This window comes from Macrobrachium nipponense, chromosome 2, assembly GCF_015104395.2.
Source record: "Macrobrachium nipponense isolate FS-2020 chromosome 2, ASM1510439v2, whole genome shotgun sequence".
NCBI classification, from domain to species: domain Eukaryota; kingdom Metazoa; phylum Arthropoda; class Malacostraca; order Decapoda; family Palaemonidae; genus Macrobrachium; species Macrobrachium nipponense.
In genome coordinates, this window is record NC_087201.1 from 45,205,544 (window position 1) to 45,230,885 (window position 25,342).

The 25,342-nt window shown below is 40.5% G+C and overlaps 1 protein-coding gene across 1 annotated transcript in view; it reads right to left on the reverse strand.

Annotated features, from left to right (window-relative positions):
- Positions 1-25,342, reverse strand: part of LOC135221176 (rootletin-like) — a 364,024-nt gene that overhangs the window by 211,283 nt on the left and 127,399 nt on the right. Inside the window, exon 11 of the mRNA XM_064259000.1 lies at positions 11,291-11,502. Within this exon, the coding sequence (XP_064115070.1) occupies positions 11,291-11,502 (212 nt within the window). The remainder of the gene's footprint in view (positions 1-11,290; positions 11,503-25,342) is intronic.

A 25,342-nucleotide genomic window follows, 5' to 3' on the forward strand; every position in this document is an offset into this window, starting at 1 on the left:
TAAGGATAAGTTTAAAGAACTATAGGATTAAGTTAGGCTAAGTTGGTATAGGAGGATAGGTTTGATGAGGAGTGGGGATAAGATTAAGTAAGCTTTCACACTATAATATTAAGGTAATAAATTAGGTTAAGGAGAGTGAAGAGTTTTATTTCAGAAGAATCCTTCCAATTTGTTCCCTAATAATATCCTGCTCCACTTGTGTAACTTGAAAAAAGACCCTACATCGTAATATCTGTTAGAGACATCTTAGAAGATGAGACATTATGACATCTGCACCAGGCCCTGAAAATTGTCCATTTGGCTTGGTAGACTTCATCAGATGAAGAATGTCTACATTCTGTCTACGGAGTTTCCCGACAGTTGAAACCCTGTCAGGGCCAGAGTGGACCATTCTTGGTGGTACCACCTGAAATGGGGCTGAGAAGATTGGGCCTTGTAGATAGCAATCTTGGGAAGTCTTTCAGGAGCTTGAGGAGATCTGGGAAACATTCCTGTCTTGGCCAGAATGGGGCCACTAGGGTCATCGTAGTATTCGACTGATCGTGCAACTTGTTGATTACTTCCCAATTATGGATTAAGTCAGGTTAAGTTAGGTATGGAAGGATAGGTTTGATGAGCTTTAGAGATGAGATTAAGTAAGTTTTTCCACTAAAATATTAAGGTAATAAATCAAGTTGAGGAGAAAAAAAAAGTTTTTTTTCAGAAGAACCTTCCAATTTGTTCCCATTCATATCCTGCTCCACTTGTGTAACTTGAAAAAAAAACTTACATAAATTTTTGGTGCCCAATGTGGGACCTTAAATACTAAAGTAAGAGTGGGTACACAATTGGAAATGATGGCAGAGGAAGCAGGTTTGGAAGGTGTTGAGCCAGGTGAAGGGGAGCAAGATTTGAATCAGTAGTAGGATATGTTGATGTGCATGGTGATTAATATACAGGATTAGTTGGTCAAAGCCCAGGAAGGGGAAGGTCATTTGGTTGCAAGAGTGGAGGCTTTGGATATGATGGTGAAGAAAGTGGCTGTAGTGGCTAGGACTGAGCCCAGTGTTAGGAAGGGAAGTGAGGACGGTGAGGCAAAAGGTGCAAAGGAGAGAATCCCTAAGAAGGAGGAGTTGTTAAGTAAGAGTAAGGGAGGACTCGTCATTGATAAAGACAGTATGAGTAAGGCATATGAAAGTGATAGGGAAGAAAGTAATAAGAAAAGAAGAAGAATACACATAAGGGGAGAGTTTGAGGAAAAAGGGGTCAAGTTTCCAGATTTTGAGGGATAGTTTAGACTCAGAAGTTGAGGATGATAGGAAGAGTGAAAGTAGTAGTAGTAGCGAAGGTTTGAGTGAGGTAGAGGCAACAGAGGCCAAAACAATGTTCCTGAGAGAGGTTTCCCGGATTGAGAAATTTAGCATTGGAAAGGGAAGAGACATATATTTGAGTTTTTTATGAGTATGAGAAGTATTGTAGACAAAAGTATGGGGAGAATTAAAGTGTGCATGAAACAGCTGGGAGAGTTCCTGGATGGGCAGCTGAAGATGTGCTATAAAAGCATGTGTGAGAGTGAGCCGGGGTATGAGTCAGCGAAATTGAGCAGGTACAAACAATGAAAGGGAATGTGGTCTATGAAAAAGACGATGGGTTTGAGGAGATGAAAATGAAGGCTGGGGAAGAACTGGGCTTATATGCCCTAAGTTAGAAGCGATGGCCAGAAGGAAGTATGGAGAAGGAATTGATGAAAACAAACACCTCACATGGAAGTTCTTGGCCACTATTCCAGAAGATTAGGGTAATCAGGGATCCTAGAAGACCTAAAATTAGATGAGGATGAACCAAAGGAGATGCATTGGGTCTGAGGTGGCAAACAGAAGGACATATAAGGACATTGTGGCAAGTTAGGGACTTTGTGATGACAGCCTTGTTGGAGGAGTGTAGGAGAGACTGGGTGGAAAGAGGAAGAAAAAATGTGTGAGTGAATATAGGGAATAACAGGAAAAGAAAAAGTAGCAGAAGTGGAGAGATGTTTAGAAGTGGAAGTGTAGGTAGAGCGAATGGTAAACAGGAGTGAGTAGTAGTAAAGTGTGTTTCAGGTGTAAAATGACTGGCATATGAAGGCGGATTGCAGATGGGCCAATGGCGAGTGTTTCAGCTGTGGGAAGCAAGGACATATGTTGGTCGACTGCATGCACGCAAAAGAGTTGAAGTGTTTTGGCTGCAGAAAGGCAGGACTTTGTGTGAGAGACTGCCCGAGTGGAACGAAAGTATGAATATGTGAGTCTTTGTGGAAACTGTGGAATGATTAGACATTTTGCTAGGACATATACAAACCCTCTGAGCAAGTGTGAAGGATGTGGTATGGAAGGTCATGTGAAGGAAGACTGTCATACCAAATCACAACCCCAGGGAAACTAATTACGAAAGGGGTTTACCGTGGTGAGCCCTCTGGTATGGAAGGAATAGATGTATTGCATGTGACAGAAGGGTTTGTAAATAGGAACGTCTGTTTTGTGTGTTAGAGTAGAATATGGTGGAGTGTTACTGAAAGTGTTAACTGGTTGTTGTGGAAATGTGGTTTACAGAGATGTATATGAGAAAATAAAAGAAAATGTAGCACAGAGGCAGGAATGTGCTGTATATGTAACAGGGACTGGAGGACTGGAAATGATGGTATACGCAAGGTTTGTTGAGTCAGTGGCAGTTGTAGGAATAAGGCTGGAGAAGGATGATTTTTTACATTGTGGACAGAGTGAATGAGAAATATATGGTGCTGGGATATGCAAGACAAGATAGAAATACGAATAGGGAAAGAAACGAGTGTGTTGTTGTATGCAGAGGAGGATGGAAAATTATGTTTGAAGATGGTTTCTGGGGTAAAGGTGTACGCGATGGAGGACATTCAATTATCAAGAGATTTGGAGTGTGTGGAGTGTGAAAGTAGGGAGGAGAACCAATGCTGGATTCGATGTGGAGAGTTTGGGTGAAATTTTCATGCTGGATAGTAGCTCTGCATGTTATGAGATAAGGTGGGTGGGGATGTGATAAAGGAAATGTGGAGAAGCATACATCTTGGTGATAGATCGGGTATTGAGAAAATATTGGCAAGGAAATTACTATAAATTATCGTACATCAGCAATATGGATGCAACTCTACTGCAAACAATAGTAGAAAAAAAAAAGTATTTTAATAAAAAATACTGGCCAAGAAAGCACATTTTACTGTTGTTTTCACGCCGATAAAAGATAAATAAGTTAATCTCGTATTATTATGAAATAGGATGAAAATAGCAAACGGAATCTGTTTTTACACACACAAAAAAAAACATGCTCTTGACACCACCTATTAACAAAAAAAATTACTTGATCTAATTCACAACAAGATGCATTTAAGTCATATTTCAACTTGAAAGCACTTCACACGATGAAAAATAACCTTGTCCCATATAAATAGTATCTAGAGATCTATTTATGCTAAAAAGAAGCACAAAAATTGCTCTGAATTGAGTTAAATAGGGCAAGATAAACCTGGCTCTGTCCCTCAGCTGATTTTTCCAAAACAAACATTGCTTGCTTTGTTTATAATTTATACTCCTATAGTAATATGAGACTACAAACAGTATTACTGGATACAGTGAAGTAGAGCATAACTTTTTAAAAGAGCCAAGGAATAGATGCATATTAATTATGCTTGTATTTTATGAGGGTCTCTCGGTGCTTGGGGATAAATGAGGGTCTCTCGGTGCTTGGGGATAACCAGTATCAATAACCAAACAACAGCGCCATCTATTTACAGAAAAAAATAACTAAAGCTAGTTCACAATAAGACGTATTTAAATAATACAGGCACCCCATGGTTATCAGCAGGGGTTCCGTTCCAGGGGATGTGCCAATAAGCGAAAACCACCATTAACTGAAGCTCGGAGATTTATGGCACCATAATGGCGCTATGGCGCTGATAACCGGTTATTGGCATATGGCGCGCCTTAAGCACCTTATGGCGCCTCTACTAGGTATGTTATGGTGCCATAACTCTATTATTGGTGCCTTATGGTGCCAATAACTGGAACTCGGCTCGTTATGGTGCCATAAATCGCCTAGTTTATGTCACTAGACAATACACTAGCATCGCCGATAACCGGGGACTGCCTGTATTTAAACCTAAAAAACACTTCATATAACAAAAAATAACCATGTCCCATATACAAAGAGTTTCTAGAGATTAGTTTACACTAAACAGAAGCAAGAAAATCGCCCTGAATTGAGTTAAATACAGCAAAATAATCTTACCTCCGCCACCAGCTGATTTTTCCAAACCAAAACATGATCAGGTTGTTTTGTATTTCATAATACAATAGTAATATAAGACTACATACAGTATTATTGGATACAGCAAAGTAAAGGATAATTTATTAAAAGAGCCAAGGAAAAGATGCATATACGTACGTTATGTGTATATTTTATGAGCCGTCTCGGCACTTAGCCTAAGCCACTGATAACCAGATAACGGTGCTATAAATGCTACGGTTGGTAAAACCCAATAATGAATATATTGAACAAGCGCAGTGAAACCGAAATGCCGGTAACCGATACCAACAGTAACCGGGGGCTGCCTGTACATCCCAGGTATGAGGAATGTTGTTACCGACATGATGTCTAGACTACCTGGGGAAGGGAAAGAAGAGAACATAAAAGACATAAGACTAAAATATCTGCCGAGAAGATTGGTAGTAACATGTAAGAGTAAAGGCGGTAGTGACTACAGGCTTGAAAGTGTGTGGTATGGATTGAATGATTTGATACATAAAGGTTTGAAGGTGCGGGTGCCTGGAAGTGTGAATGAACTGAGGGCTGAGGTATTGAGGAAGTTTGCAAGAGGCCTGGATGTTTGGGAATGTCAAATGTGGAGCAGTATCAGAGGAGTCTGAAAGCTATGATGTGTCCTGGAGTATCCACATTTCAGGAGGTTTTGGTGGCAGTAAGTAAGAAGTATAAGGTGACTGTGTCTGTACACATTGGGGGTGAGAAACCTATAGTTTATTGGCATGCGGGAGTGAAAGAGAGGGAGCGTGAGTTGCATTTGCAGTGTTCAAGTGGGGTACACTATAACTGGGTTGTAGAGAAAGAGAGCTATAAACATAGTTGTAAGTAGGAAAATGTTGAAAATAGAATGTCAGAGTTGTTTGTAGTGGAAGTAAGTGAAGGATGTTTGGTTGGCAGAAGTGAAAAGTGTCTGTGCACACAAGAGGGGAAATGCAATGATTGTGGGAGTTAATGTGGAGGAAAGCACAGTGGTCTGGTTGACACAAGAGCAAAAATATCCTTGGTGAACATGTGTCAGTGACAGGTATAGCAGGAAGGTCAGTTGGATGGGAAGTAATGAGGCTGGAGGTAAGGTTGGGAGAGACTGAATTGGAAGCATGTTTTGTGGTACTGGGAGATGAGCAAATGCCATGCTGTTTCCTGTTTGGGGTGGATTTTTGGAGGATGAATGGACTGGTAGTGGCTGTTTGGAAATGACTTCTGTTGAAAGATGAGGTTGTAACTTGGAGAATTCAAGTGAGGCAGTATGCATGGCCAGGTTTGTGGGAGTGATTAGTAGGAGTCTAAGTGAGGAGGAGGATATAGTGGAGTTCATTCGTTCGTATGGTGCTTTTACATTGCATGGAACCAGTGGTTATTCAGTAATGGGACCAACGGCTTTACGTGACTTCAAGAACCATGTCGAGAGTGAACTTCTATCACCAAAAATACACATCTCTCACTCCTCAATGGAATGGCCGAGAATCGAACCCGCGACCACCGAGGTGGGACAGCTAATACCATACCAACCACGCCGTTGAGGCGCTTTATAGCGGAGTTGAACAAGAGTGAGAATGCATTGCTAACAACAGAGGACATTGAGGAGATGCAGCAGAAGTGTTTTGTGGTGAGAGAGTTGAGGAGGTGTAATAGAGAGGGAGTACCTGGGAGATGATGGCCCTTGTTGTTGAGTAAATGGAAGCAGTTTGCTGAGAGATTTGTGTTGCGTGAAGGCATGATATATTTTTCAAGGGAAAAGATGGCAGAGTTGATGTATGTTCCAGTGTTCTTGATGAGCAGAGCAGTAGGGATTATGGAGGAGTGATGTAGATGTTGCACTGGACAACTTTCTCAATGGTCGCTTGTAAGAGAGAGAGAGAGAGAGAGAGAGAGAGAGAGAGAGAGAGAGAGAGAGAGAGAGAGAGAGTGTGTGTGGTTGGTTGATTTGGTTGTTGTTTGTTAGGTTGTTTGTGTTTGTATGGGTAGTTAGTGAGTGAATTGCTTGTTGGCAGGCGGTTGGGTTCGTCTATGAATTCAATCACGGAGCCTTGAGGGATTGAGAAGTGATCAGTCTGTATTTGGCAGTCAGTCAAGTGAGGCAGTTTTTTGGACAGAGGTAGTGTGTTGATGTTGTGTTTTCTGGATTGTTTTGATATCATGTAACTGAGTTTGTAGTGCTTGTGTTTGTCTGAAGGTTGTTGAGCTTGTGAGCTTCTGTTGTGTTCATTTGTGAATTGTTGTGTTTGTGAGTTGTTGTGAACTCTTGATGTTGATTGGTGCTTGTTTGTGTTGTTGATTTGTTGTGCTTTGAGTTCTTGTGTAGTCTTGGTGTTGATTGGTGTTTGTTTGTGTTGGAATTGTGGTGTTTGTTGATTTGAGTTGTTATGTGGTTTTGGTGTTTGTTTGGTTTTTTGGTGTATGATATTCAGCGGTTGTTGTGTCTCAGCGACTGAATCCAGCGGACAGCACAGCATCTTGCCCTGATTGTGTCAAGTTTCCTGGTGAGTACATGTGTTTGAGATTGTGTTTTTTGCCTGTCTGAACCAAGTCTCTTGTTAGTAATTAAAGTAACGTAAAGGGAAAAGTGTGGCTGGGGGAAAGTTGTAAGCCATGAATGGTTAACTTAATGTGGAGAGGTCTTGCTCGCTTTTGTTTTTTTAGCTTATGATTCCACCACAGGATGTGCATATTAGACCATGAGAAATATGGACATATGGGGAAGTTCAAGCTGACTGAACGTATGAAAGGGCATCTGTTTTCCCTTGAGGAAAATATGTATGGATGTGACAGTTACATGTGAAGAATGTCAGAAGGGAAAATATTAGAGTGTATGCTAGCCGACCTGTTTTGAAGTTGAGTATGAAAGAACCATTTGAGTTAGTGGCAATTGATTGTGTAGCTTTGCCGGTAACTGTAAGAGGAAATGTAGGAGCTGTTGTTATGGTAGATTATAAGAGTAAATTTGTAAGTTGTCCGGCAGTGAAGAATATGACTAGTGATAATGTTGCAAGAGTAGTCAGTATGGTCTCGTTGCCTGAGTGCGCGATGAAGTTGGTAAGAATGTTGAGTGATAATAGGTTTGTTGGTAGATCTTTTGAGCGAATGCTGGGAGAGTGGGGTATCGAGCATGTAGTAATAACTCCATATATGTTGAGTACGAATAGACTGGCAGAATCTTGGCTAATAGAGAGAATGAATGGGATTTGTTGTTTGGAAGAGTGGTAGCGATGTATAATGGGTTAGTACATAAATGCCCTGGCATACCTCCAAGTAAGTATGTGATGAATTATGAGAGGTATGTGAGAGCGAGGTTATATTTGAATGAAGATGAGCAAGATGTGTGGAGACAGGTTTCAGAGTTTCAAAGTAGGTGATAAGATGTTGAAGGAAGTGGTTGAGAAGGGACGATTGACAGTGAGTAAGATGCATGAGAAGTATGAAGGCCCATACGTAATGAAAACAGTTTGGTCTAATGGATTGAGTTAGGTGCTAGAAGACAAGGATGAAGAAGGAAATATAAGGGTAATATGAGCACATCATAGTAAGTTGAGAAAATGGGAAGAACCACTAGCCTGAAGCATAAGACTTGGAACTGGGACACATTGTTGTGGAACACAATACAAAGGTATGAAGATACTTCCTGAACTTTGGATGCACTGGGATATGAAAGCAAGCATCCTGCATGTTTATAGCAGTCATCCAGAGATCTCAGTGAACGGATGACATGGCAGAATGATGCATTTCCCTCTTGATTATCATCATTTCAATGAAGAAATTCAAGGCACTGATATCCAGTAGTACTGGCCTTCATCCCCTGATGTCTTGGGTATCACAAACAGACGATTGTAGAAACAGTCCGAACAGACTTCTTTCACCACTTCTGATGGTTTCCTTCTGGAGGGGGGATGAGACTTCATTTGAGAGCGCCGAATACCTCTCCAAGCCTACCAAGTAGGCAGTCAATGTGGATAGGCGAATTGACTAAAGGTTTCCCCTTGAATGGAGTGGTGTAACCCCCCCTTCTAAACTTCCACAATCCACTCCTCTACTCATCTCATACTCCATCTCTCCTAGAAATGGTGGAGCCTGACTCCTACTAGTGCACAGAGGGAGGAACTTTACTTTCAAGGTTCAAGGGGAAGGTTTGGTGGAAGTTTTCTTATGAGGGTGGGATGAGAAATGAAGGTTCATCTGGGGTCTAAAATGAGGTCTTGATCTGCCACTATGAAATGGCATAGGCTGAAGAGGGAACACAGATCTGGAAGTAACAGGAGAAAATTCTCTAAGGTGTCTCAGAGCAAGCTAAAAGGTCTTATGTACGTACTCTTCTTTTGGAGATCCGAGGCAATGTCACTGATGATGGATTGTGGAAAGAGGTGTTGGCGATCGAGAGAGGAGAACAAGGCTGACTTCTGAAAGGCCATGAATGAGGTGAATGAGCACCAAAGTTCTCTCATTTTGAGCACTCCCATTCCAAAGAAAGAAACCATTTTTTGTGTGCCATCTCTACTAACCTCGTCTTTGCACAACAAGACATTCATCCACTCAAAACTAACATACTAGGGGAAGGCAGAAAAACTCTTAATCTTTCCCTAAAGCCTCCACAGACCAGTCTAGAAAACTTATGACTTCAAAAACCTTGAATAAATTTTTAAGAAAGTGATCCAATTTGGTAGTGGAGAAGATCACTTTGGCGGAGGCAAAGGCTGACATCCAAGAAGATTAAATAAGCCCAGAGAAGTCTCCCTGGGAGGAGAAAGGCCCTCCCAGAGAAGGAACTTGCCAGGTAACATACTAATTGTATCTCCAATGTACCAAACAAGAGGAGGGGTAAGCAAAAGATGACTTTCCTTGCTACATCTTCTCTGAGAGCCAGTTCTCAAGATCATTAAGTGCCCTCCTAGCAGAGGATGAGAGCAACATCTTCAGTAGTTTAGCGGAGTCACTCAACATGTCGTCCATAAAGAAAGTCGAAGCTGGGATATATAGGGCCACTGAAGAGAAAAAAACCAGGAAAGCTCGCAGGAAATAATTCATCAAGGTACCATAAGTCAAAGGTGCAGAATTCTGATCTACTTACCACTATCACTCTCTTCATCCGAGGAGATTGGGGATATGTGTGAGTCCGCAGGTGTCTGAGGAGCAGTGTGCACTATTGTCAAGGGCTCCTTCTTCAGTAAATTCATGATGGCAGCAAGCTGTCACTGAATCGGGGCTAATGAAGGGTCCACAGTGTTGTCAGCAGGAAGCAAGGGACGAGGAAGTGAAGCTGAAGAGGCTGGTGCCAAATGCTTGGCATCTGGCGCAAGAAGCGCCTGAGACCATGTTGAGCGGTCCCTAAACTGGACAATTCTTTCGACTGCAACATGGTTGGGCAAATGAGAGTACTCAGGCACTAAAGAGTACTGGAGCGCTAATGGGTGCCCTAGCTTGACCAAATGCTTGGGCACCAAAGGGAGATCCGTTGCCAAATAAAGCACTGACCAAATGAGAGCTCAGCTCAGGAGCAAGTGGGAACGCAGATGCTCCTGATCTCAAGAACAAATGGAAACTCAGGCACCAATGGGAGGTAGGTCCTATAAGAAGTATGTTTCTTCAACGAAGAAGAATGCCCGGGCATCAGCACATGACATTCTGGCAGAAAATGCTCTGAAGAGTCCCAAAAACTATCCAATGGTGGCAAGGGATCCCTAAAATGCTTGCACTGCACTGTTGGAGAGTGAACACATCTGCTGCAGGCTTTTTCAGTGGCCATGATACACCACTAAAGCGCTATCGGTGCTTCCACTCCGGGGTAGAAGCTTCAGAATTCAAGGACAACCGACTCGCTTCCATCTGGATGCCTTTCCACCGGCCATCCGAAGTCGCAACCTGGGATGTTACATCAGGTCTGAGCGAGGGGGCACATGTTCGTAGGCAGACCCCACCGACCTCCCTTGGGCTTCTGGTATGACTGTTCCCATGTGCAGGAGAGTATGCCAGTGATCTTTGCCTAGGAAGATCAGTGGAGCAAACAGACACATCCTCCACTGTCACATAACCAACACTCATTCTATCCACTTTGTCCATAAAATACTTTCACTGATACACCCAATTGGGCCACTGTGTCCACTATTAGACCAACCTTCTGGTCAAAATTGTGATTCAATTTGGACTTGAGGCTGGCAAGAGGGTTGGGGTCCAAAGCGAGGGAGCTGGGTTAAGAAGAGTGTTGACTTGTCGAAGGACTAGGAAAGGGGGACAAAGATGGAACAGGTACAAAATTTACAGGAACATCTACAGAAGACTTAACAAAACTATATAAAATCTTTTTCCTACAGTTTTACTTTCGGCTCTAGCAGCCACTTTACGTTTACTGTCTTTGACTAATTTATTTAAATCAGAATCTAATGCACTCCATTTTTTGGCATTCCAGTCAGAACACTCAATTCATTGTAGGTCAAATTAATGGAGCACACCTGTCCCCTACATTCCATACACACAGTGTGTGAAATGTCTGTCAAAATCAAGCTGACCGCTCACAAATGAACTTCGTTTAAGAGCTGGCAGAAAACTATTGATGGCTGGGCTATTCCTTCCTTACCATAAAAGTGGGCAGGACCAACTAACTTACACAAAATAGCATTACCGCGAATTTCAAAATTTTAAGCTGCAGGAGAATGAACCTTTAAAGCGGTATAATTACTGGCAGTCCCCGGTTATCGGCGGACTTGGTTATCGGCGATACGGTTTTATGACGATTGTCTAGCGCCGGCAGGGGTACCATAAGGTGCTTATGGTGTGCCATAAGCGCCATAAATCCCGTTTTGGTTAATGGTGGTTTTCGCATATCAGCACCCCCCCTGATAACCGGGAACTGCCTGTACTACTTGGTAAGTTACTTACATAAAAGAAAAATTTTTGGTTGGCTTATGAACAATACAAAACATAAGACCACAAATCACATATTACCCCATGCAATATATAGTACTATAGTATATAACATAACACATGCAGTGATGCCTACCTGCACACTTCCTCCTTATGCTCTTTTTGTAATTGCTCTCTTAAACACTCTAGGGCTTTCTTTTCTCTTTCAGTGAAGCTAACCTCTAGAATCTGGACAATTTTATCCTTTTCTTCTTGAATATGAGAATAGAAGCGTTCTTGGTAATTCTTCTCAAGTTCACTACGTTCGCACTGGGCTTTTTCAAGAGCTTCTTCTAAGGTTTTCAGTTTCTATAAGTAAAAAGATTTTAAAGAATTAAAACCAGACTTAGATAACTAAAATAAATCTGACTGGGAAGATCATACAGAAAATAAAAACCAATTCACAACAAACTGATGAATGTTAACTTAAAAGGTCCTAGAAAGTTATTTCATTGAATAAAAAAAAAAAAAAACTTTACTGACTAAAATGACGATAAACACACATAAGATCAGATTACAGAATCCTTCCCTAAGGGACTAATCATTTAGCACTTGAAAGCATGACATTATGGCTCCACAGGCTATCTGTAGTACTGTAAACATATAATGCAAAAGGAGGAGGATATGGTAGTAAAGTTATCAAGACAGCATTTTGCACCAAAGATTTTATCAGTTATGTTCTACATAACACAAATACTGCTAAATGCTTTAGGTTGCTTACCATACAATACAAACAAATACACCAAATTCAAAAGAAATTTGTATTTTCCTTAAAATACTAATCTACGCTTCCATATATGGAGTATTCCTGGCCCATCGCTAAGCTCAGCTGTTTAGACTCGTCTTTACAAAAACAAAATCCAAACACTGTTTGGAACCCAAGCACAGGTAGATTAATAGTGCCCAAAACTATACCAGGAAAACTAAGGAAAGCAAACAGGACATTAATCCGCCACACACCAGCATCGACAATGCAGCGTCTATTCAATGCATTGCCAGCTCATCTGAGGAACATATCAGGAGTGAGCGTAGATGTGTTTAAGAATAAGCTTGACAAATATCTAAGCTGCATCCCAGACCATCCAAGATCGGAAGATGCAAAATATACCGGAAGATGCATTAGCAATTCTCTGGTAGACATTAGAGGTGCCTCACACTGAGGGACCCAGGGAAACCCGAACGAGCTGTAAAGTCTGTAAGGTAAGGACCATGGAGCTCAGAATAGTCCATGAAAGGTAACTCCTTGAAGACTCAACAGTGACTACCAAAAATAGGCTTTTCCTATGTCAAAACCTGTTTTAGTTACATTATTGAATTTGTTTCACCAGACAAAACAGCTGAAAACTAAGAACCGTTTTCGTGTTCAATAACAACTCAGTGCAACTGTAAAAAATAGATGCTATATATATATATATATATATATATATATATATATATATATATATATATATATATCTATATATCTATATATATATATAATAATATAAATATATAATAATATATATATATATATATGATATATATGATATATCCTATGCTTGGAGAAGAGGATATGAAACTCCCAAAATGCACAAAATCAGTGACAACTACATGACCCCAATGAGTCTAACAGCACACCCATAAGCAAGCATGGATAGGAAAATATGGACAAAATGGAGGGTAGCTTGGGTCAACCTATGGGGTTCTAGATAGCATCAGGATTTTGTTTTTCTAAAGAAAAGTCCAATACAGTTGAGCATAATGCAAAGGGATTATCCATACATGAAAGCTAAGGTAATGGTATATGTGTTAGAACAAATGCCAAACACTGAAAAGGTGATATGGGGTTTAGATACAGGTTAATCACTTGGGTCTTATATGCTTTTGCCACAGGTTACCGAATAAGGTAGATTATCTACTGTACATTTATATATTGGATTGCTGGTGCCCTACTGTATGTTAAGGGGTCATCTCATAAGGCAGGCATAAGTATAAACAAAAATTTTCTGATGTTTACAGGCAAAAACTGTCCTCTCTTCCTGAGGAATTTGGATATCTACAGTTCGCCTATATCCTGTACAGTGGGGGCCCCCTATTTGAGGTTCTAGATTCACAGCTTAACCTATTCCCAGATTTTGTGGAAAATTTGCCTATTTGCAGAATGTTTCATAGAGAAATACAGGCAGTCCGGTTATCAGTGGGCTCAGTTATTGTCGACCCAGTTATATGGGGCTTGGCTAGTGCCAGAAAGTGCAGATTTCTGGTTATTGGCACCGATGATAGAGTACTGGCACTGATATATGCCTAACAGAGGTGCCATGAACCGGTTATCGGTGTCATTAAGCCCCAAAAATCGCTGAAGATTTTCAGTTATATGTGATTTTCATTTGTCATCAAGTTATCAAAATGGAACCCCCCCCCAAAAAAAAAAAATACTGTGGTCTGCCTTTATTTACTAATTACTGTATTTTCATACCATTTTATGACTAAAATGTTATTTTCATGATAAAACTGTTTTACATATACTTACCAAGTAATTAGATAGCTATAGTTTCATATTGCACAGCAGCTTAAATTTTGAAAATTGTGGTAGCACTTCTATTGTTTTCATGTAGGTGACTAGCCCCACCCACTTTAGGGGAGCAATAGGTACAACAAAGCTGAAGAGCTCAATTTGTTTGGGCCCTTTGCCTAAGAGAGAGGAGGAGGAAGGGCTCTGATTCTGTAATTATGTACTTTTTTACATAGATGAATCCCACATTGACAGGAGGTGGCATACATGGCCATATTCTACTCAAAAAACACTCAGTAATGGTCATGAATTTGAAATTGAAAAGTAGCAAGCACTGATAAAATGTTTGTTGTTTTCTCACCTGGTAACAGAGCCAATGCAGGAAGTTACTGCCTCTGGTTGGTGCTCATCTTAACCTGTAGTGGTGCAACAGAATAACATTGGAGAGCCTCTACTTAAGTGGGAGCTTTGCGGTAAAAGATATTTCCAATGGCTAGCAAAGCATCAATAAGTGTTCGTGTCCTGGGCACAGTACCAACATAAAAACAACCAGACAACGCTGTCACCTACAAAAACAAATTACTCCCTGAGTAAGTGAAAAACCCCACCCATCCCCTAAAAACTGGTGGACATTCCAGGTACATGGTACCCCCAACACCCTATATCAAGGCAAAGAGGTTGAGAATAGATGAAATGCCTCCTATGCTTTGTCCCCCAAAACCATCCCAGCTACTGACAATAGACCCAGGGTACTGCAGTTCTCAAAAACAGTTTCCACTTCACATAAATAATGTGGTGCAAAAATAGATTTGCACTTCCAATACATGGAGTGTAAAATAAAGGAGATAGACAAGATATGTCTATAAGCTAACAAGATAGCGACAACTCTAATCTTGTGGGCTTTAATTTTAAAAGAAGGCAAAATGTCCTCTCAGACCTTGAATGCGCCTCAAAGAAATAAGAGCCCTTAAAAAGAATGACAGTGCATTCTTGGAATGGGGTCAGGAAGGATTTTTCACAAAGCACCACAGGTTGCTAGAGGGAGATCTGATCCTCTCGGTCCTATTCACGTAATACGTACCTCAATGATCTCACAGGGCAAAGAGTGTTTTCTTCCTCTTCTGCACCAAGAATTTCCATCAAATTCTTAATGGTGAAAGAATGGGGCCAGGGCTTGGAAGGTGTCTCATTCTTAGCCAGAAACCCCAAAATGATTGAGTAGACTGCGTCTCCTTGAGATAACCCAACTCTTTGTCTATGGTTTGCAGCTCACTAACTTATTTCACCATAGCCAAAGCGAAAAGGAAGAGGGTTTTCCCCGAGTCAAATCTCTAAATGAAAAAGCGAAGGGGATCAAAAGGAGGGCCAGATAGCCACTTTAAACTACACCAAGATTCCAGGTGACAGAGTCAATCTTTCTTTGCTTAGACATGTCAAAGGATTTGATAAGGTCACTAATATCCTTGCTAGACTACAGATCCAGATCTCTGTGTCTAAAGGCAGAACTCAGCATGGTTTTGTATCCTCTAATGGTAGAAGAAAACAAACCACTAGACAATCTCAAAAAGAGCAGAAAATCTGCAACCTGCATCAAAGAAGTTTGAGGAGATGAGACATGCCTTCTATACCAGCTGCAGAGTACAGTACATCCTTGACTTAAGGTGCTTTTTCAGTGCCATTAATGGCATGTTACAGTGCCATAACTTGATTTTGCATCAAGATACGGTGCTGTAAGCACTGTTATGACACTAACGACAAGGTCTAAGTTAGACCAATCCTGGAGCATGGCATCCATCGCCTATGCCAGAGGGTCCGGGACTGGAAAGCAAAACATTGGGAAGCGATGATTCTTCAATGTTGCAAAGAGGTCTAGAGTTGGTTTTCCCCGCAGTTTCCAAAGGTCGGTGCATACCTGTGTATCTAGTCGTTACATACCTGTGGACCTAGAGTCCACTCTGTGGCAGAACCTTTCTGCAATGACTTAGCTCATCCACTAGAAAATCAACTTGCCTTGAATGAATTGAGTGATGATCTTGGTCTGATTCTTCTCTGCCCAAAGAATTAGGTCATTTGTTGCTTCGCAGAGGGAGAAGGAGTGAGTACCTCCCTGTTTCTTGATGTAAGACAGAGGTGGTGTTGTTCAAGCAGGCCACTACTGTCTTGTTGAAAGTCACTGTTGCGAATGATTGAAGGCCTAAATGTATTGCATTCCATTGTCTCATAATGCTGTGAAATTTCCTCTGTTCCAGGACCAAGTCCTGGAAACTTCCATGTCTTCCAGAAGAGCTACCCAACCTACATCCAATGTGTCTAAGTACAAGACTAGGTTGGGGTTCAAAGAAAGGAGAAACTTTCTTTCTGAAAGTCTTCCTTCCGATAACCACCATCGTAGGTCCTTCTTAATCTCTGGAGTTACGGGAAACACAAACGAGTCTGGATGAGTTCTCCTGACCCAAATGGCCTTCAGAAAGAATTGCAACACCCCCATATGAAGTTTTCTCATCTGACAAACTTCCCCATGGATGCGAGCATTCCTATAAGACTCATCCACTTTCTGGTTGAACAAGACAGGAGAGAGAGAAAGCTGCATACCATCTGAAGGCAGAATTCAACTCTTTGTGGGATGGAAAAGCCTTAAAACTCAAGTGTTGATCGTCATCCCCTAAATAAAGAATTACTTGAGTCAGAGTCAGTTGGAACTTTTGCAGGTTGACAAGTAGTGCTAGATCTTGAGCAAGGAGAAGGGTGTTCTGTAGGTCCTCCATGCACTTCTCCTTTGAAGAACAGAGAAGCCAACTGCCCAGATACAGGGAGATGTTTATGTCCATGAGGTGGAGGCATTTCGTGAGAGGGGTAAGAACACAAGTAAAAACTTTGGGAACTGTAGTGGCTGAACTCTACCCTGGAAAGTGAACCTAAGGTACTTCCAAGCGTCCGGATGGAAGGGGGCATGGAAGTATGCATCCTGCATGTTGATGGCAACCATCCAATCACTCTGGTGAATGGATGACAGGACTGACTGGTTTGTTTCCATTTTGAATTTCATCTTTTGAATGAAGAAATTCAAGGTGCTGACATCAATGACAGGTCTCCAGCCTCTCGATGAATTAGGGACCACAGACAGATGGTTGTAAAAGCCTTCTCTGTGTCAGCATCCTCGACCACCTCTACAGCACTCTTTCTGAGAAGGGAAGACTTCTGAAAGGGCCAAATACTTCTCTGAGCCCACTGAGTAGGCTGTCAATATAATAGACAAAGAGACTAAGGGAGGACTCTCCCTGAATGGGATGGAGTAGCCCTCTCTCAGAACCTTTAAAATCCATTGTTCTGCCCCTCTAACTTCCCTAGAAATGGAGTCTGGCACCCACTGGTATGCACAGGACTGTGTCTTCACTTCCAGGAAGAAGCTTGGTGGTCGTCTTAATTGACCTGGCCGAGAAACACATTTGATCAAATTCTAGACTGAAACTTTGCTGTTACCAAACATGGCTGACTCTTTAGGTCCTTTGGCTGACTAAGCAAGGAGATCCTGGGTGGACTTTTTCTGGATGTCTGAAGCTACCTCCTACACTGTGTCCTGGAGAGAGAGATGATGATGATCCAACGATGAGAAAAAGAGCTGAATTCTGGGTAGGAGTGACCCCCTTAGTCATGAATGAACATCAAAGCCCTCTCTTGTTCAGGTCCCCAAGACAGGATGCCAAGCCTGTCTGATGAAAAGTCTCCTGCCAAGTCGTAAGTCTTCAATGTTCTTTGTGAGGGCTCCCACTGTCCAATCTGAAAAACTACAATCTTCAAAGACTTTAAAAATATTCTTGACCAGATGATCGAGTTCAGTCAACAAGAACATGATTTTCATCAGCAAGAAGGCGGATCTATGTGACAGATCAATTAGGTCAGAGAAGTTGCCCTGGGAGGAGGCAGCGGCTCCCTAAGAAGGACCTTCTCTGGTGGCGTAGGAGAGGTACATCCTACGGGAAAGCCAAGAGGGGGGAGAACAGAAGCACCTGAATTGCCTATTTCCTTCTTCTCTGAGAGCCAAACTCTACTTTCATTTAAGGCTTTCCTTGAAGAGGAGGAAAGAACTATCCTGGGAAGCCTAGAACTATTGTCAGGATGGTTCCTCATCATGTAGGTTGATGTAAGGGAAGCTGGGGCAGCTGGAGTGAAAAAGGACGGAAAGCTCACCAAAAAATATCTAAAGAGAGTCAGCAGGACTAGTAGCCACCTCCTCAACAAATACAGCATTGTCACTTTTTGTCACTCACTCACTTTGTCCATCAGGACCTAATGGATGCCCCTAATTGGGCCACAGTATTAACAATAAGACCAAATTTCTTGTCAAATCTGACTTCGATACTGGCAATGGCATCGGGGTTGGAAGCATGGGAGTCAGGTGAAGGAGTTGGTGGTACAGTAGGAGGGCTGGTGATGGGAAATAAGACAGGTGCAGGAGTAGATATAATAGGCATATTATTTGCTACATCAGACTTAGGTTTTCTTGAATTAATATGAAAAAACAAATTTTAGACTTTATTTATAAAACTGAAATATGATGATCCTATTAAGGGGGTCGGCCAGTACCCTTACATATGGGGGTAAAGGGCAAAAAATGCAAAGAAACGAAAAAATTCATGGAGCTTCGTATGGCAATGGAGAATATGTGTATGAAATATTTCATCAAAATTCCTCTTACTTGCGTAGTTACAGGGTAATTAGTAAACGTAACTCAATAAGCCAAAAACATTGATCCGTACAAGAAAATGCAATATTTTTTGTTATCATAACTTTTTATAATTATTGTCAAAGAAATTGTGAGCAAAGGCATCTGTAGAGATTCCATGAGTCGCAGAAGGGAGTCACCTTACCACCTTTCAGTGAGCACAAACCTCACGTAGTGTACACGTTCAAGTTTCAGCTCTGACATTCGCTTGCTTTTACGTATGTTTGTCTTTGTTTCGGCAAGAATTTCGTCATGCCAATGAGGAAAAGGCAAGCAAAATATCTCGCTAACATACAGACAAAGAAAATTCGCTCTAATATGATTACAGAATATCATAATATACCCGATATCAGCATTGTTAGTAAAGAGAGGAGGGAGGGGTGCGTAGTAAGGAACGCCCCCGCCTGACGCACACGTCGCACAGTGCCCCAGGCTACGGTCTTTGAGCAAAGGGATCTTCATTCATGATAAATAACATAGTTTTTTTTACTAATACCCAAAAAGGAATATGAAATTCATAATGATCATGATTTATTAACATTGTCTTTGTAAAAAGAGAGTACACAGTCAAGTTTCACCTCTGACATTCTCTTGATTTTATGTTTGTTTATCTTTCTTTCAGCAAGAATTTCATCATCCCAAAGAGGAAAATACAAGGAAAACATCTCACTAACATACAGAAGAAAAAAATTTGCTGTAATAAGCCAAGTTTGTGAAGGAGAGAGAGAGAGAGAGAGAGAGAGAGAGAGAGAGAGAGAGAGAGAGAGAGAGAGAGAGAGAGAGAGAGAGAGAGAGTGTTGCGTAGGAAGGAGTGCCCTGTCTTGCCTGACGCAGTGCCACAGGCTACGATGTATGAACAAAGGGATCATTATTTATGATTACATTATGATAAATAACATAGTTTAGGTTTATTAATGCCCAAAAAAGAAATATACATTCATAATAATCATTATTTACTAACACTGTCTTTATAAAAATACAAAGGAAAACTTTGAACACCTGTATCTCAAAACTATACTTGTTGACCTTCAAATTCTATCTTCTCACTTAGTTTTAAAGCTATAGCATTGAAATTTGGTATATAACTTAAAAAGACATTATAGAACAATTAAATAGTCATTTTACCCAATTTTTGTTTCATCTTTTTTTTTAATAATTTTTTTCCTGATTTATAGGGTTTATTTTTCACCATAATGAAAAATTCATATCTAGCAAAAAATAACTTTTTGAACAAAAACACTTCATTTGACTGGAGGTCTACATCAGGTCTGTATATGGTAGTAATCCCAGGTCTTAATATTATACATCAAGGGAGGAGATAGAATTTGAAAAATGGTAATTTTCAGGATAAATCGCCCTGGCGTCACAAAACCAAAGGTCAGAGGCGAAAATCACATGCAGTTTAGAGATGTCCCAAGTCACCTTATCAAGTGGTATGAATGTCAAAGTCCTGTCCCGAAAAAATGCCATTAGCCGGCCGGCCCCCTTAAATAAGAAATCTTTGCCTTCAGCAAGAATGCCTTCTAATGTTGGGTTTTGAAAATAAATGCTTCTTTCATGGTTCCAAACTAGACATTCAACTAGTAAGTGCTGGAAAGTCATTGGTGTTGGGCATGTAATACATTTCATTGGGTCTGAATGTGGATTTGAAATCAAATGAACATGTAAAAATCTAGTATGGGTGATATGTAGTCTTGTTCAGACTTGGTGTAGATTCTACACTAGCTAAAGTTCTATTTTTGGCTCCAGCAGTCTTTAAAACCTTCCAATCTCACCCCAGTCCTTGCATTTGTTACAAGTCAAATCAATCGTGCATACTTGTCCCTTACAATTAGTACAAATGGTATGGAAATCTCAAGAGGCCTTAGTCAGTCTTTGTCTTGCAGCTTCCGAGCAATAACGAATACTAGATTTAATACCATCTCACATATTCAGTGAAAACGCATCTTAATTCAGTGAAAAACAGGTCTTAAAAAACCTAAACTATATCTCTGAATAGGTCGAAGGCTATCAAAACCAAGAATGCTTCACCAATCCCAAAGAAAATACAACCAAACAGCAATCATTCAAAATAATGCTGCTCATACAACTGATGTTCAGCAGTTAACCAGCAGAAACACACTGAGCTCTTCAGCTTTGCTGTACCCATTGTTCCCCAAAAGTGGGAGGGGCCAGTCACCTACATGAAAACAATAAAAGTGCTCCCATGATTTTAAAAATTTAGGCGGTCACACCAGTTGAAACTATAGCTATGTAATTACTTGGTAAGTTTCTTATATGCAATACACTTTTTATGATAAAGCTATTAAAATAGCCAGTTACAGGCCTTTTTAGAGGAGGTCTTTGATGTTTGAACTATTAAAATAAGGCATTTATAACCATTTTTAGAGTAGTGTAAGTATTTGCAGATTTTAGCGATTTGTGGGGAGTTGTGGTAACTATCCCTTGCAAATCCCGGGGGCAAACTGTATAATGGTTTATAACAGGTTTTCTCATCAGTATAGTACATATTTTCAATGAGTTATCTCCATTTTCTGCCTGAACAACCCTTTGGCTCATCATCATCTGTCCTTTCTCCATGATTTTCAGCTCATTCCCATTGGTATCTTCTGTAACTTCCAAATCACCTTCTGTTACTGGTTGCTCCATTCCCCTTCTCGCAATAATGCTTCCATCTCAACTTCATGGTTTCTGTAAATCTTCCAGGCTTAGGACACTACATCTCTTTGCAATGTCTTCATTTATGATACTGCATCTTCCTAATGCAATCTAACCACAAAATCTGTAGCCACACCTCATCAAAATCTTTTATTTCTCTATAAGCACTTTGTCTCCAATTTATGGAAAAGTACAAAACTGCAATAACCATACAATTTTGCTCTACTTACTCAACCCTTAAGATGATGTACATATAGCCTATAAGATCCCATAGAGCCAACTCTCAAAGATCAATACTGTAAAATTCTTTCCTTGCAGTGTAAGTAAAGTTACACCTAGATAATATGAATGTTTGGTAATTGTTTAAAAGAAATATGAAATTTTTATAATAAAATAAGATTTTATGTATATTTGCCAACTAGTTACATAGCTATGGCTTCTAAATCCATCAGCAGCTAGAATTCTTGAAATTCATGGTAGCGCTAGTTTGTTTTGGTCAGGGGAGAGAGGAACCAACATCACTCGAAATTCAGTTGTTTATCCCCTACTGTCCATGTGAGGGGAGGAGGGAGGACTTTTATCATGTAACTAAAGTACGGTCCCCGATTATGCAAGAATTTGGTTGATCCACGGCCTCGCAGAATTGGAAATTAGCAGAATTCGAAACACATACCTTATGGGAATAATTCCATTAGGGCCAAGGCAAACTGCAACTTACCCAGTCAAACTTTTTTATACTACCCATTTTCATTACTTTCTAAGCACTATAGTGACTATACTATAATTTTTTCTAATATGAAATTGTTCTTATTGATAAATAAAACATTGAAAAGGTTTTAATAACATGAAAAAGTTTAAAATTACACCCAGGATGGTGAAAACTCCGTTGCCTTTTGGATGGAATTTCCTTTGCCTATCCTCTGCCAAAAAACCTTCAAACTCCTCTATCTCATCCTCCATGAAGAGTTCTGCTGAAGGAAGGTTTTGTGAACCACTCACGTTAGGCCTAATGCACTTGGTTACGAGAGCCTGTCTCAGTTTCTTTGTCCAGCACGTTCCCTATGTAATCGTTTTCATATAAATTTATTCTACAACAAAAAAGAACTGATGAAAATTCAAAATTTAATATGAAATTACAATTTCTTAAAAAGAAATGATAAAAATTCAAAATTCATCATGAAATGACAGTTTCTTGAAAAGTTTAGACTCTCTCTCTTTCAAACACATCTGCTTCTCTTTAAATCACTTTTACTAGTCATTTCCATCAAAACCTATTTCAACAATAGAAAAAAATAAACGATCAACTGCCAAAAGTTACTTAAAAGAAGTTAACCTAAAAAAAAAAAAATTCTTACTTCATGTTCACAAATTATGGATTTCAAGTTGTCCGCTGCTGCCTAAATGGAAGTTGCTCCTTCCTTCGTCTCTAACTTAAAACCAAGCTTTTCAGTTTTGAGAAAATATGTCTTCCTCTTCAATTTCTAGGCAGATGCATACATGATGCAGATGATCAGAATATCAGAATACACTTTGCAGATTGAATAATACATATGGCGATGATGATACCGATCATTCATACACACTGCGCTATGACGTCACAATTGTGTGAAGCGGAGCCTTCCGTCTTAGGTAATGGCTGCGCAGGAAATCTTTCTCTCACATTCCCCCTTGGAGGAATAATAGTTTTTTCCTCCAAGCATTCCCACCTCCCCTTCTCTCAGATACCAGCAAACTGCCCCCCCCCCATACCTAAAATACTTGAAAAGACCATAAATTTGATATGTTTTGCAGCGTATGACCTACAGACTTTGAACGGCTTCGCAGATACAGAAAATCTATTTTTGAGAACTAGCGACCGCATAAAAGGGAAATCGCACAATTCGAACACGCATAATTTGGGACCGGACTGTACTGGGTAAGTATACATAAAATCTTATCTTATTATAAAAATGTCAATTTTTATGTATGCAACTTACAAAGTAGTTACATAGATGAATCCCACCTCCTGGATATGCACATATCTTTTAAAATTATTGAATATAAAATATGTACTTAGTGCTAGCATCCATGAGAATGCTTGTTGGTTCCTTACCTGTTAAGAGAGCTGAACAGATAATCACTGCCTCTGGAAGATGCTCATCTTACCTCATAGGGACATGGCGGTATAGCCAGGAGTCGTCCTCTACTTAGTGGGATCCATGCAGCTAAGAAATACTCCATGGCTAGCATGGTCAACCAAAAGATGCCCCTGCCCAAGGCACAGTACCATACAATATCATATTTACCAGATTAAAAACATATCACCTCCAAATTTATAGTAAAATTTATACCCAATTATAAATTTGACTGAAGTGTACTCCTAGTACACCAATAGTACCTCCAGGCTCCCCTTAAAACTCAACAACCTTAATCAAGGCAGAGACTAGAATAGGAAGGAATGACTTCCTACACATGCTTACCCAATGCTCTGCCAGCCACTAAATACAAATCCAGGATACTGGAATTTTCATAAACCATTTTGATTTCTCGCAGGTAATGAGAGGCGAACACTGATTTGCATTTCCAATATGTTGCTTTAAAAATCGAATCCAAAGAGATATGTTTAATGGAGAGTGACGTAGCCACTGCTCTCACCTCGTGAGCCTTCACTTTTAGTGCATTAAAATCTGTTTCTTTCACATGAGAATGAGCCTCTACAATAACAATATATATGTAAGAATAATGCCAGGGTGTTTTTAGACATCGGGCAAGAAGGATTCTTTACAGAACACCATAAATGATCAGATGAGCCCCAAATTATTTCTGTCCTTTGTAGATAACATTTCTGAGCTCTGACCGGACACAGTAACCTCTTCTTCTTCCGGTCCTACTAAGTCCGTCAGATTGTTAATAATGAAAGAACGAGGCCATGGCTTGGAAGGAGTTGTTTTTCGCCAAAAACCCTGAGGTTAATGCGCATATCACATTACCCTGAGCAAATCCCACTCTCTTGTCCATGGAGCTTAGTTCACTTACACTTTTTGCTTTAGACAAGATTACCAGGATTAGGGTCTTTCTTGTCAAATCTCTCAACGATGCACTGTACAATGGCTCAAACGGGGGTTCCAACAGCCATTTAAGGACTACATCCAGGTTCCAAGATAAGATCTTCGAATCTTTAGGCTTTCCTGTATCAAAGGATTTAACGATACCCGAAAGATCTCTATTCGTCAATACATCCAATCCTCTGTGTTTAAAAACTGATCCCAACATTGCCTCTAATAGTCATGGTAGACAGGTTCCTAGCTATCTTCAAATGTAATAGGACATCTGCTATTTCTGTTATAGATGTCTTAGAAGACAAAATGTTGTTCCTTACACCAGGCTCTAAAAACCGTCCACTTTGCTAGGTAGACATCTTCTTCTTCCTAGCTTAAACCCATTTTTATATGGGGTCGCCATTGCGAATGAGTCGTCTCCATCGATTTCTGTCTTGTGCCTCGTTCTCATTTATACCTTTCAATTCCATATCTTCCCTTACACAATCACGCCATCTCTTTCTTGGTCTTCCCTTCTTCCTTCTACCCCGCACTTCCATTTCCATCGTATGTCTTCCAACATGATGTTCCTCCCTTCGTAATAGGTGTCCATACCATCGAAGCCTTCCTTCCTGTATTTTCTTTGATATTTCAGCTACCTTTGTCGATCCTCTTATATACTCATTTCTAATCCTATCTTCCCTTGTTACTCCCGACATCCATCTCAACATTCTCATTTCTGCTACATCCATCTTCTTCTCCTCTGTTTTCCTCATACTTCCTGTTTCTGTTCCATATAACATTGCTGGTCTGACCACCGTCCTATGGAACTTTCCTTTCAATTTCAGAGGGACCTTCTTGTCACAGAGTACCCCTGATGCAGCCCTCCAGTTATTCCATCCTGCCTGAATTCGGTGTCTCACCTCTTGGTCCATGCTTCCACTATCTCTAATACGACCCTAAGTACTTGAACTTCTGTACTTTCTTTATTTCTTCCCCATCCAATCTTATGCTACTTCCAACATCCTCAGTAATACTAGAACACATATATTCGGTTTTTGATCTGCTTATTCTCATTCCTCTCTCCTCTAAGTGCTGCTCTCCACCTCTCCAACCTCCCCTCCAACTCCTCCTTCCCCTCTGAACACAACACAATGTCATCCGCGTATAATATGCACCATGGCACTGCTTCTCTAACATCCCTGGTCATTACATCCATCACGATGTTGAAGATGAATGGGCTAAGTGCTGACCCCTGGT